The following is a 14,119-nucleotide window of genomic DNA, read 5'->3' as shown; positions in this document are numbered from 1 at the left end:
CAGATGGAAGCTACTCTTCAATTAAAGGCACATGATAACCCGCTTGGGGTTTGTCAAAAGCCACCTAAAGACTCTCAGACCATGAGAAACTTTTTTTCCTGGTCTGATGAGAGGAATTTGGCCTCAATGCCAAGTGTCACGTCTGGAGGAAACCTGGCACCATCCCTACGGTGACTCAATACTGGTGGCAGCATCATGCTGTGGGGATGTTTTTCAGCGGCAGGGACTGGGAGACTAGTTGGGATCGAGGCAAAGATGACCGGCGCAAAGTATAGAGCTCCTTGATGAAAACCTGCTCAGGACCTCGGACTGGTGCGAGGGTTCACCTTCCAACAGGACAATGACCCTAAGCACACAGCTACGACAACGCAGGAGTGGCTTTGGGACAAGTCACTATGTCCTTGAGTGGCCCAGGCAGAGCTGTGTGTGTGTGTGTGTGTGTGTGTGTGGAGATTGATGAGGGGGAGAACTAATCAATTTTAGAATAATGTTGTAACCTAACAATGTGGAAAAAGTAAAGGCCTGAATACTTTCCAAAAGCACTGTATGTGGACTGGACACTGACTGCAGGTCTATAACCTCTCACATTGCCTTAATAATAACTCCTGTAGAATTAAGCATTTCTTGCAGTAAAATGATACACAAAATGTACATTTTGTTTCGGGAACAGGATTTCTTTCAGTGTCTTGGGAGAATGTGAATGCACAGTTAGGACCACTACAGACGGTCCCTATCTTTTCAAGCACATAAAATATGCATCCAGGTTAAACTGAAATATTATCAGAAACACTTTGGGTCGTTTTCACAGCTTTCTATTTCCTTACTACCGGTCAAATTGATGTAGTTTTGGACATTTTATAGAATTTTCTCCCAGATCCCTAAACAGAAGCAGAGATGGTGTCAACTAGATTGAAGCATTCATTCGATCATTTATGCTATTATTCTGGTGAGCAACATAAAATGGCAGAAGAGAAGCTTCCCCTATCTAATCAAGTTGAATAAATAATATCCTACCAAAATGTCAGAAATTATAAGCAGAAACATATCTAAATTAGGCACCAATAAACTCTGAACCTCCTGTCAAAAAAATTGTTACGCCATCTCTGACTAGCCTATAGTGCAATTTCTATATTTGCAGGTTAGAGTCTGGTGCGGCTCTCAGATTTGTACTATGTCACATAGTTGGGAGGTTGTGGATGGATAATTAGTAATTGCGGGCGACTGCTGGTGAACAAACAGCTGACCCGTGCACCACTACTGTCCATGTTACTGTACTGTATTGGTCCATTCCACTCTATCCAATCCTGCCTCTCTTACCCTCTCAGGTCTACCCGCTGTTATCACCACCTGCCTAGCGCTGGGGACCCGACGCATGGCCAAAAAGAACGCCATCGTCCGCAGCCTGCCCTCTGTGGAGACCCTGGGCTGCACCTCTGTCATCTGCTCTGACAAGACTGGCACCCTCACCACTAACCAGATGTCTGTCTGCAGGGTGAGTCTGGGAACACACACAAGGGATATTAGTGTGAATGGTTTGATGTGCGACTGTAATATTAGTGCGATTGACAGCTGTTCACATGTGCTGTGATGACGCTTTGACGTAAAGGAAAAACACGTTTAAAGTGTTAAGTGCTTTTTTGGTCTTGGGATACTACCTGACAACCTTTTGGTTGCAGGCCCACTTATCTAACCACTAGGCTACCTGCAGTTGTAGAGGATGTTTTGTCATTGTACCGGCCCAGGATATTTAGTTTCATCGAGTTTAGAGAAAAACCAAAGCATTGTAATCCACTTTCATCTTTATAAATGATAGACACTTCCTTCATACTGAGACGCCTTCAGTCAGTCAGATTATATTCTGTGTTAAGATTAGCCAAACTCATGAACAACCTAATCTCAAAAGCACATCTGTGTTCTTTCCAGTGAAATACAGTTAGTGTTGGGTTTGGACACGCAGGTGTGCGTGTACACACACACACACACACACACACACACAGAGGTTTTGGATGGGGGACAGGTGGGGTTAGTAGTGATGGAAAATCCCTGCGATGTTGTAATGTTTACCGTCAGCCAGCCATTTGAGAGCTGGTGTAGCTAGGCTAGACAGGGCAGGCATGCAGGCTGGCAGGACCAAACGGCACACTGTACTGTATGTCACAGTACTACATGGCCCTCTCACTGACCCTGAGAGAGGCTGGCACAGACAGCTAGCAGGCAGGAAGCTCAGAGCTCAGATATGTTTTCAAATGTCAAACCTGCAGCTGCTAAATAACCATTGGAGACCTTTATGTACAGAGAAATAGGCTACATGCACAGTGCAAGCACAGGAGTCGGAGTACACACCCATATTGTCACTCTTGTGGAATCCCACAGCTCATCCCATTCCTCTCCACACCTTGGTCGGGTGGGTGTGTGCACGCTCTGCTCTACCACAGAGGAAATGCCAGGGCCACTGTTTGTCTTGGCTTCCATTTAGCCTCTGGAGCAGGATCTGGCTCACACCCCACCCAGCACACACACACACACACACACACACACACACACACACACACACACACATTGCCTAACCACAGTTAACTCCTCTTACCCTCACCTGACCTCTCACCTATGAGAAAGATCAAACTGCATTTCAAATTTGTACCTCTAAATTGTACATGCTAGCCAGTGGTCATGTTATTTGCCAATTTGAAATATGAAAGTTGCCTTTAAGTCAATATTTTAATCACATTTGATGACTGAGATGAAGCCTGTTCCCTTTAAGGTAGCCTAGGCAGCTGCTAGTGGGTGCTAGAGCTCCACGATCTTCAAGGCTTAATATGCTCAGCTGGTAATACACTCGTGTCACGCAGTGATTGGTTCATACATAAAACATGATTAACGGGGGCTGAGCTCGAGCGGTGTTTGTGAGACAAGGGCGGATCCCGAGGGGGGCCCGGGGCCGCCTCTTTTTACAAAAAAACTCAAGAGTCCGAATGTTTTGAACTACAAACGATTTAAAAGCTGAGACTTTTCATGGATAACGAACATGCACCTGTTTTGCTCTGACGCTCACAAGCTACAAGAGTCGTTAGAAGATAGGATATGCCAGGACATAGGATATGCCAGGACATAGTGTCTAATAATGTAATAAGCTCACACAGTTGCTGACACTCCACACAGTTGTCACGGACTAGTTGGATATTCATTTCCCACTGAGCAAACAACGGTTATCATTCATAAAATCATTATTATCAGGTTTTTGCTTTGGCGGACCATTTTATTTTATTGCCATTTGTCAATAATTCATGAATGCAACTATTTGTCAAGTTGTTTCGTGTTGTACTTGTAGCCCTGGTTGTCCTGAAAAGGAAATGGTAAAATACTTCATTGTGAGGCTAAATATAAGGGCTGGACATGCAGATAAAGGAAAGTCCGATACATGGAAAGCTGATTTTTGCTGGGGTCTTGGGACTGATAGGGTTAACTAGCCGCTGCAGAAAACACAGGGAAAAGATGCATACTGTCATAATAAAACAATTTCCCACCGCCATGCTAGATGCTACTTCCTGATGTTGTGCCCCGCGTTCAGCCAGGGGTAAACAACACTGTTGCAACCTGATTGGCTAAACGTGGTGTGCAACATCCTGAAGTTGTCATAAAATCCCAAAATGGTGGTATTTTAAGACTGCATGCATAGCATATATTCAGTTTTTTTTTTTTTTTTTTTGGGGGTGGCACGCCATTAAAGCTAGTTAAGGAGGAACCGATGCCTTGGCAACCTGAATGGATGATGATTTATGTTGGAAGAGTTTACCGGAGGACACAAGTGTATTACCAGCTGAGCACATTAAGACTAAACGATAGTGGAGAAATAGCATCCACCTGTGCCTGCCTTAAAGGGTGTTTGCCACACTGTTCAGTTACAGTACTGTACAGCCAGTGTGCCAGGCAGTGCTTTTACATACAGGCCATACAGAACATGGTCTATAAAAACGTCTAGTGTTTGTTTTAACTGCAGTGTAGTTGTATCTGGACTTGACGTGTTGCTTCCTGGGCTCTCTCGCTCTCTCTACCCTCGCTCTCTCTACCCTCGCTCTCTCTACCCTCGCTCTCTCTACCCTCGCTCTCTCTACCCTCGCTCTCTCTACCCTCGCTCTCTCTACCCTCGCTCTCTCTACCCTCGCTCTCTCTACCCTCGCTCTCTCTACCCTCGCTCGCTCTCTACCCTCGCTCTCTCTACCCTCGCTCTCTCTACCCTCGCTCTCTCTACCCTCGCTCTCTCTACCCTCGCCTCTCTCTACCCTCGCTCTCTCTACCCTCGCTCTCTCTACCCTCGCTCTCTCTACCCTCGCTCTCTCTACCCTCTCTCTACCCTCGCTCTCTCTACCCCTCTCTACCCTCGCTCTCTCTACCCTCGCTCTCTCTACCCTCGCTCTCTCTACCCTCGCTCTCTCTACCCTCGCTCTCTCTACCCTCGCTCTCTCTACCCTCGCTCTCTCTACCCTCGCTCTCTCTACCCTCGCTCTCTCTACCCTCGCTCTCTCTACCCTCGCTCTCTCTACCCTCGCTCTCTCTACCCTCGCTCTCTCTACCCTCGCTCTCTCTACCCTCGCTCTCTCTACCCTCGCTCTCTCTACCCTCGCTCTCTCTACCCTCGCTCTCTCTACCCTCGCTCTCTCTACCCTCGCTCTCTCTACCCTCGCTCTCTCTACCCTCGCTCTCTCTACCCTCGCTCTCTCTACCCTCGCTCTCTCTACCCTCGCTCTCTCTACCCTCGCTCTCTCTACCCTCGCTCTGTGTGTGTGTGTGTGTGTGTGTGTGTGTGTGTGCTATGTCTGTCATGGAGTCCATGTATTTGTATTCGCTTATTGATGTGAAAACTAAGAGCTTAACCCAGGTCACCAGTTGGCGTTTTATGTGTAGACCTGTGTGTGTGTAACATTTGATGACTGAGATGATCCCTTCACACAGACTACTGTTTAAAGGTTTGGGGTCACATAGAAATGTCCTTGTTTTTAAAGAAAAGCTCATTTTTTTGTCAAATACAGTGTAGACATTGTTAATGTTTTAAATGATTATTGTAGCTGGAAACTGCTGATATTTGAGTATCTACATAGGCGCACAGAGGCCCATTATCAGCAACCATCACTCCTGTGTTCCCATGGCACGTTGTGTTAGCTAATCAAAGTTTATAATTTTAAAAGGCTAATTGATCATTAGAAAACCCTTTTGCAATTATGTTAGCACAGCTGAAAACTGTTCTGATTTAAAGAAGCTATAAAACTGCCCTTCATTAGACTAGTTCAGTATCTGGAGCGTCAGCATTTGTGGGTTCGATTACAGGCTCAAAATGTCTGTTTTCAAGCTACAATATTAATTTACAACATTAACAATGTCTACACTGTGTTTCTGATCCATTTTTTTTATGCTATTTTAAAATGGAACAAAATGTGCTTTTCTTTCCAAAAAAACAAGGACATTTCTAAGTGACCCCAAACTTTTCTGTGTTTGTGATTGCATTTATATTTGTTTGTCCCTGCTGTTTCACTGTGTTTGTATGATATTCTCAGGAGGTTTGAACTCTCTCTTCCGTGCTGCTCTGCTGCCTTTCCTGTATGTTTTGTTTCAGCATGCAGTGCATCTGTGTGTATAAGAAGCTCCAGAGGGTTGCACAACTGCTGTTTCCTGCTGAGAGGATGCTGCTCTCTTGCCCCTATTTCGCTCTTTCTCTCTGTATCTCTTGCTCTCTCTCCCTTACCCTCTCTGTGATGACGTGGCTAGTAGAAACTGACCGCTTGCTCCAGTCAGTAAATGTGTATACATTGTTCCAACCATCAGCAGCAATCGAGGGAGAGCGGGAGTTCCCTACTGTCCTGTGGAAGTATAACAGAACTGGGTAATCTCCCTGAGCTGAGCTAACCGCTATCCCTGGTCACTCTTTACCTACCTAGGAACCTGACTGCTGGAAAGAGACCTGGGTTGACTCCCAAACCTATGGTCTGTGGTCAAAAGTAGTGCTCTATAAAGGGAAAAGGGTGCCATTTGGGACTCAACTGCTCTGCTCTCTCTGGTAAATATTTACCCTCAGGGCCCAGGGTATATTAGCTTAATGCAGCTGAGAGATTAAGGGAAACACAGACCTGCTCTCCCTCTGTCTTCAGCGTGGTGCAGCGTTGTTTTTCCATCATAGTTTTGAGTGATAGAATTTACCTGATATGAAACGCCAGGGGAAATGGTCCCTGACTTACTGCTGCCATTTTGAACCCAGGTCTCTCTTCTATTATAGATTTTGTCTCTGAGACTAACCTCTATAAATCAAGGTTAACAAAATAAATGAAAGCAACTCTCTCCTGCGAGCGTGCCCGCGCCTGCCTGCGAGCGTGCCCGCGCCTGCCTGCGGCGTGCCCGCGCCTGCCTGCGCGTGCCCGCGCCTGCCTGCGGCGTGCCCGCGCCTGCCTGCGGCGTGCCCGCGCCTGCCTGCGCGTGCCCGCGCCTGCCTGCGAGCGTGCCCGCGCCTGCCTGCGAGCGTGCCCGCGCCTGCCTGCGAGCGTGCCCGCGCCTGCCTGCGAGCCTGCCCGCGCCTGCCTGCGAGCCTGCCCGCGCCTGCCTGCGAGCCTGCCCGCGCCTGCCTGCGGCGTGCCCGCGCCTGCCTGCGGCGTGCCCGCGCCTGCCTGCGAGCGTGCCCGCGCCTGCCTGCGGCGTGCCCGCGCCTGCCTGCGAGCGTGCCCGCGCCTGCCTGCGAGCGTGCCCGCGCCTGCCTGCGAGCGTGCCCGCGCCTGCCTGCGGCGTGCCCGCGCCTGCCTGCGGCGTGCCCGCCCGCCCCTGCGCCCGCTTCTGCCTGCGTCTGCATGCGAGAGAGCTTGCGTCTGCCTGCGTCTGCATGCAGGCAGATGCAAGCTCTCTCGCGTGTCCGTGCGAGCGTGCGCCTGCATGCATCTGACTGCCTGCGTGCGTCTGCCTGCGTGCCAGTGCGAGCATGCTCCTGCGTGCCAGTACGCTCCTGCGTGCATCTGTCTGCCTGAGTGTCCGTGCGAACGTACTCCTGCGTGCATCTGACTGCCTGCATGCGTCTGCATGCGTGTGTGTGTCTGCCTGCGTGCGTCTCCCTGCCTGCGTCTCCCTGCCTGCGAGAGAGCGTGCGTCTGCCTGCGTGCGTCTGCGTGCGTCTGCCTGCGTGCGTCTGCCTGCGTGCGTCTGCCTGCGTGCGTCTGCCTGCGTGCGTCTGCGTGCGTGCGTCTGCCTGCGTGCGTCTGCCTGCGTGCGTGTGCGAGCGTGCGTGTGCGAGCGTCTGCGAGCGTGCGTCTGCCTGCGTGTCCGTGCCTGCGTGCATCTGCTTGCGTGCCTTTGTTTGTGTGCGTGCCTATACCTGTGTGCGTGCGTCTGCCTGCGTGTCCGTGCCTGCGTGCATCTGCTTGCGTGCCTTTGTTTGTGTGCGTGCCTATACATGTGTGCGTGCGTGCCTATACCTGTGTGCGTGCGTGCCTATACCTGTGTGCGTGCGTGCCTATACCTGTGTGCGTGCGTGCCTATACCTGTGTGCGTGCGTGCCTATACCTGTGTGCGTGCGTGCCTGTACCTGTGTGCGTGCGTGCCTATACCTGTGTGCGTGCGTGCCTATACCTGTGTGCGTGCGTGCCTATACCTGTGTGCGTGCGTGCCTATACCTGTGTGCGTGCGTGCCTATACCTGTGTGCGTGCGTGCCTATACCTGTGTGCGTGCGTGCCTATACCTGTGTGCGTGCGTGCCTATACCTGTGTGCGTGCGTGCCTGTGCGTGCGTGCCTATGCCTGTGTGCGTGCGTGCCTATACCTGTGTACGTACGTGCGTGCCTGTGCGTGCCTATGCCTGTGTGCGTGCCTATGCCTGTGTGCGTGCGTGTGTCTGCGCGTGTGTCTGCGTCTGCGTGTGTCTGCTTGCGCGTCTGCGTGTGTCTGCTTGCGCGTCTGCGTGTGTCTGCCTGCGCGTCTGCGTGTGTCTGCCTGCGCGTCTGCGTGTGTCTGCCTGCGCGTCTGCGTGTGTCTGCCTGCGCGTCTGCGTGTGTCTGCCTGCGCGTCTGCGTGTGTCTGCCTGCGCGTCTGCGTGTGTCTGCCTGCGCGTCTGCCTGCGCGTCTGCGTGTGTCTGCCTGCGCGTCTGCGTGTGTCTGCCTGCGCGTCTGCGTGTGTCTGCCTGCGCGTCTGCGTGTGTCTGCCTGCGCGTCTGCGTGTGTCTGCCTGCGCGTCTGCGTGTGTCTGCCTGCGCGTCTGCGTGTGTCTGCCTGCGCGTCTGCGTGTGTCTGCCTGCGCGTCTGCGTGTGTCTGCCTGCGCGTCTGCGTGTGTCTGCCTGCGCGTCTGCGTGTGTCTGCGCGTCTGCGTGTGTCTGCCTGCGCGTCTGCGTGTGTCTGCTTGCGCGTCTGCGTGTGCCTGCCTGCGCGTCTGCGTGTGTCTGCCTGCGCGTCTGCGTCTGCCTGCCTGGGCGTGTGTCTGTCTGGGCGCGTGTCTGTCTGCCTGGGCGCGCGTGTGTCTGCCTGGGCGCGCGTGTGTCTGCCTGGGCGCGCGTGTGTCTGCCTGGGCGCGCGTGTGTCTGCCTGGGCGCGCGTGTGTCTGCCTGGGCGCGCGTGTGTCTGCCTGGGCGCGCGTGTGTCTGCCTGCGCGCGTGTGTCTGCCTGGGCGCGCGTGTGTCTGCCTGGGCGCGCGTGTGTCTGCCTGGGCGCGCGTGTGTCTGCCTGGGCGCGCGTGTGTCTGCCTGGGCGCGCGTGTGTCTGCCTGGGCGCGCGTGTGTCTGCCTGGGCGCGCGTGTGTCTGCCTGGGCGCGCGTGTGTCTGCCTGGGCGCGCGTGTGTCTGCCTGGGCGCGCGTGTGTCTGCCTGGGCGCGCGTGCGTCTGCCTGGGCGCGCGTGTGTGTGCGTGTGTCTGCCTGGGCGCGTGTGTCTGTGCCTGTCTGGGCGCGTGTGTGTGTGCCTGTCTGGGCGCGTGTGTGTGTGCCTGTCTGGGCGCGTGTGTGTGTGCCTGTCTGGGCGCGTGTGTGTGTGCCTGTCTGGGCGCGTGTGTGTGTGCCTGTCTGGGCGCGTGTGTGTGTGCCTGTCTGGGCGCGTGTGTGTGTGCCTGTCTGGGCGCGTGTGTGTGTGCCTGTCTGGGCGCGTGTGTGTGTGCCTGTCTGGGCGCGTGTGTGTGTGCCTGTCTGGGCGCGTGTGTGTGTCTGTCTGGGCGCGCGTGTGTGTGTGCCTGTCTGGCGCGCGTGTGTGTGTGCCTGTCTGGGCGCGCGTGTGTGTGTGGCTGGCTGGCTGGCTGGCTGGCTGGCTGCGCGTGTGTGTGCGTCTGCCTACGCCTGCGTACGTGCGTCTGCCTACGTGCGTGCGTCTGCCTGCCTGTCTGTGTGTGTGCAAGCGTGTCCTTGACCTTAAGCTGGGTCTAGCTGTGCCATATGGTTCTGATAAGAACGTCTGTGTCCCGTAGCCCTGTCATATCCTGCTTTCCCAGCCGAGGGGATATCCCAGGGCACGGTCACACACAGGAGTGAATACCCTCTATGACGACATACCATTTAATTTCCAGTACACAGAGCAGGGACACTCTCACTTTGGTACTGCTGCCAACACAGCACAATACACACAATATAGGGCAAGTCAAATTGTATTGAGGAGAGTTTCAACTTCTATAGACGGGCACCATTGGTTCATATGAATTGTGTAGTGCCTTGTTTCCATGGAAACCACATCTCTGATAGTGAGAGAAATATGCCATGACAAACATGCCCAAAACACTGAAATAGCAGTTATTACAAATATGCTAATAGCAGTCCTGATAGGCCATGTGGTAAAACGTTATCTCAGTAACCTGTACCCCAGCACATTGACTATATTCTTAACTCTTCTTGAACTGCACTGTTGGTTAAGGGCTTGTAAGTAAGCATTTCATGCTAAGGTCTACACTTGTGGTCTTTGGCGCATATGACACAGTTTGATTTGACATGTATTTTATGTTGTTAGCTTACTTATCAGGGACTATGTACAATAAGGGGCAGCAGGTAGCCTAGCGGTTAAGAGCGTTGGGCCAGTAAATGAAAGGTTGCTGGATCGAATCCCTGAGCCGGCAAAGTGGAGAAAATCTGCCGTTATGGCCTTGAACAAGGAAGTTACACCCCAACAACAACTGCTCCCTGGGCACCAATGACGTGGACGTCGATTAAGACAGCCCCCTGCACCTCTAAGATTCAGAGGGGGTTGGGTTAAATGTGGAAGACACATTTTGTGTGGGTATGCATTTAGTTGTGCAACTGGCTAGGTATCCCCTTTCCAATAATTACTGCAGTCGTCTCCTGGGCTCCAAGGTCACATATCCAGGATCAGTGAAAAAAAGATTTAAGACCCAGAATCCAGCTCCTATCATCTCCTAAAGAACAGTATGATCTGGGCCACAGACACACTGGGGCACCAATCACAGCGGTTATTTGTCAGTCTAATCATTTTTCTCATTCACATTATTCAGTTTGTTACTCAGTTACTGTTTGATGAGGACTGAGGCGGCCCAAGGTAGGTAGATTGTCAGTAGATAAAGCTTCTGTGGCAGAGGGTTGTTCTTGATGCTCGATCTATCCTAGAGAACTTGTATGTCACCTGAGCATCCAGCATCGCCTAGAACTAGCCATCATAGTCAGGTTAGACCCTAGACTGACTAGATGGTTACATTGTTTGCAGTGTCTTTAAATTGATAGGTAGCCAGTGTTATTAGCAGAGTCACTGTTAATTTTGAAACGACCGGAGTACGACTTCCCATTGTCTAAATGAGCACTTCCAGACATGATGACTCTGATCTGTGTAATGTTAGACCTTCTCAGCTGGAGTAGATTTCACACACGTGTTTTGTAAACTACTCTCGGTATAAACAGAACACACACACCCTCTAGAAGCAGTAGCAGCGGATGTACTGAAGGGAAAATATTATTTTTTTTTTCTTCATTAATTCTTTAATCGTCCAGATTGAATTGACTTTAAAGTCGAGTAAAGCCCGGACAGGAGGGAGTATTTTCCTTAGTGTGTGTGCACGACCTGACCGCCCTAGCCAATCTCCTCCCTTCTCTCCATGGTTACTATGGTTGTCTGGTCCAGATGGCAAGTCTGTGATTACAGAGAGAGAATATTGATGTGAGGAAAGTCAAAGGCTGCGTGTCTGTTTGTAACCTCCTCAGTGGTCCCAGCCAGTGTGAATGGAACAACAGACCCCTGTGACAAGCCAATCGATTCACTCCCATAAATGAACCTCATCAGATCCATTCCACCTGTTATCACCGCTGCAGCCAGAACAAGAGAGAAAGGAGAGGGCCAGATCGAATGCATGCATGCATGTAACACACATACACACACACACGCGCGCACGCACATGAGAGAAGGGGCAGATCCAAGGCTACAGTAGAACCCCCCTCCACCCTCACCACTGGGCTGCCAGCCTAAAAGACCTGCCAGCATAGCCAAACCCTACTTGTTCTGGGCTCTCTACACAGGAAATCAATACATGGGTGCAGACAAAGCAGAACTCTGGGCAACACCGTAGTCTGATCACTGGGAAGGGCGGAAAAGACATCAAAACAAAATTTGACCTGGGAAACAACTTGCTCTCTCATTCTCGCTCGCTGCCCCCGTCCCCCCAAGTCTTAGCCTTCCACTAACAGTGTGGTTAGTGATCTATGCTATGTATGCCAGGATTACAGACTGGTAGCTTAGGGTATAGTTTGGTCCCAAGGTCAGTAAACACAGGAACCAATGCCTGCTGGAAAAATAGAGAAGGAAAGAACAGAAACTGCTGTGTGACATTATGTGGTGGGAAAGCACTTAGTTGAGTGGCGCTACAACTGAATGGGAGTGTGGGAGCGTGCGTGAGTGTGTTTCCCTCCGCGTCAGCGGCCCGGGACGGGAATGTCCTTCACCTCTCCCATGGCCCTGTACAGAACTCTGGGAATCCCTGGCACAGAGTTTCTGTATACTCTTTGATGATATCCTAGCCTACATTAACCTGCTTTATCTATCCCAACTCTCTTCTCTCTCCAGATGTTTGTGGTGGACAAGGTGGAGGATTCCAGCTGTGCTGTCCATGAGTTCTCTATAACTGGCTCCACCTATGCCCCTGAAGGGCAAGTGTGAGTGTCCCCTCCTACCTTTCTTTGTATTAGTGTACAGAGTGCAGATGACTGTAAGTGTGATTTGAGGTTACAACTCGTGGTGACTGTGGCATCAAAGTGGGGGAACATGCACCCATGCGTACACAAACTAACACACACACACACACACACACTATGAGGTTTATCTCCGACACTTCCCAGTAAATTGTGTGGTGAGTGTGGTCCAGAGTCTGAAAGCACTGAGCCCCAGAGGAAAGTTAAGGCTGGCCATTGTTAACCTTCCCTGTCCGTGGACAGACAAACACCTATTTTTACAGGCGGTAGTGGAAAAGCCTTGGTCCCACCATGACCACTTTCATCTGGTCGGCCTGCTGTTAAAAGCCCCCTAACCTCCTTTTTTCCATTTGATGTAAAGGGGTTTCTTTTGAAGTCTCCTTCCTTCCCCATTCCCACCCCCAGCCCCCATAGGTTTACTCTGTTTTCCTCTGTCGCAAATGGTTAACAGCTCTGGGGAAGTTTAGGGAGAATGCAAATGATGTTTTCCTGAAGCATGTGAACTTTTTCCATGATGGAACAGATAGCGCAGAGAGGAAAGGACACCGACCTGTGACAACTACTAAAATAGTCTCACTGTGGAGAAATCCTAGAGGAATAGATGACAAATGGCTCTGACTAGAGCGAGAGATTGGGAGAGAAGAACACGGCGAGAGATGAGGGGTGTAGCTGGGCCAAAGTCATAGTGTTCCAAACTTGATCGCAGTCCTTCCCTTCCTGTATAATGTCAGTTATAACCTGATTGACGACCTCCTCTCTCGCTACCTGGAGTGCCCACTCTAGTCTAATTCCCCAAATGACTACCTGCAAAGGCCCAGAAGTAGATCTTCTTCAGTATTCATCCCTTCTGCTTTTCATTCGAAAATGAAATACAGAAAGTCATAAGTTGAGAGCACATTCTCTTTTACAATAACGACTTCAATATCAACCTCTGTCATGATTTTGAAATGCTGAGGTATTTATTTGGTAACACTTTCCACTCACAGCCCCTGTTATCCTGTATACGGTTTGAAAATGGCAGTTTTGTCATTGATCAGCACCTAAATTGGAACACAGTGGCTGTACGGTAACATGCTATACATGTCAGAGCTCAGGTTCTCCACTTCGCAGCTCACGCGACAAGATGCCCCCATCCCTCCCACTAATTGGGATTCTTTTGCACATTTGTTGAAGTCTCGGTGAGGGAAATGTTGTACATCGGGAACGGTTTGTGTTCTGAAAGATGAGACTGCGTTATAATAAATACAGTTTTGATGTCATACAAGCAAACCACATACCCGGAAGTCCAAATGTGTACGATTGCGATTTATAATGGAACGTTTTTGGATTGTGTAAACAACAACAGTTATTGTGTGATGCTGGGGACTCAGGGCTGTGTTCCAAACAAAAATCTAGTGTGCTTGCTTATGTTCCTCAATGGCAAAGCTAGGAGAGAGTATAAAAGCACCTTATAGTTGACAGCTCTTTCCTTGAGTCATAAAAGTGTATTGAAGTTACTTGGGAACTGCGCACTGTTTTGAGAAGTGTGTGGCCACTGGGACACCAGTTAGACCTCTCACTCAAACCCTTGTAATAGTTTTTTCGTATTGTGCACATTTCAGTGAATAGTCTTGTGTTACAGAGTGTTTTCAGATTTCATTATTGACAAATGCTGTGGGAAGTACAGTAAATAGAAAATCAACCGTGTAATGTTTGGATTCAGTCTTGTTAGGGGAACTGGTTTCCTCACCTTTTGTTCTGATAATTTCCCCATAATCTCCAAAGTGTTCTCTTTCAATTGCTACCATGGTTATGCATATGCTTTTTATAGTTCTTCTGGTTCAAACATTTACATTTGGGAAGGGTTAAGTACTATGCTCTCATGATGTCTTACCATGCCAAATGTTCCCCTTCAGACTGTTCACTCGTTACAATTTCTCTACTGAAGTTGATTAAAACCTCATGATTATATCCAATATAATGCAACATGATGATACTGTGTTTTAGAAAGGTGT

General features: G+C 50.4%; 1 protein-coding gene across 2 annotated transcripts in view; it reads left to right on the top strand.

Moving 5' to 3' along the window:
• Positions 1-14,119, top strand: part of LOC118391017 (sarcoplasmic/endoplasmic reticulum calcium ATPase 1-like) — an 86,166-nt gene that overhangs the window by 44,129 nt on the left and 27,918 nt on the right. For both annotated transcript variants that reach the window (XM_035781924.2, XM_035781923.2), the window contains exons 10-11: positions 1,326-1,492; positions 12,001-12,089. In XM_035781924.2, coding sequence (XP_035637817.1) covers positions 1,326-1,492; positions 12,001-12,089 — 256 coding nt within the window. The remainder of the gene's footprint in view (positions 1-1,325; positions 1,493-12,000; positions 12,090-14,119) is intronic.

Source organism: Oncorhynchus keta, chromosome 12 (genome assembly GCF_023373465.1).
Source record: "Oncorhynchus keta strain PuntledgeMale-10-30-2019 chromosome 12, Oket_V2, whole genome shotgun sequence".
Taxonomy (NCBI): Eukaryota; Metazoa; Chordata; class Actinopteri; order Salmoniformes; family Salmonidae; genus Oncorhynchus; species Oncorhynchus keta.
The sequence above is the reverse complement of the archived record's forward strand: the minus strand, read 5'-3'. Positions and strand labels throughout refer to the sequence as shown.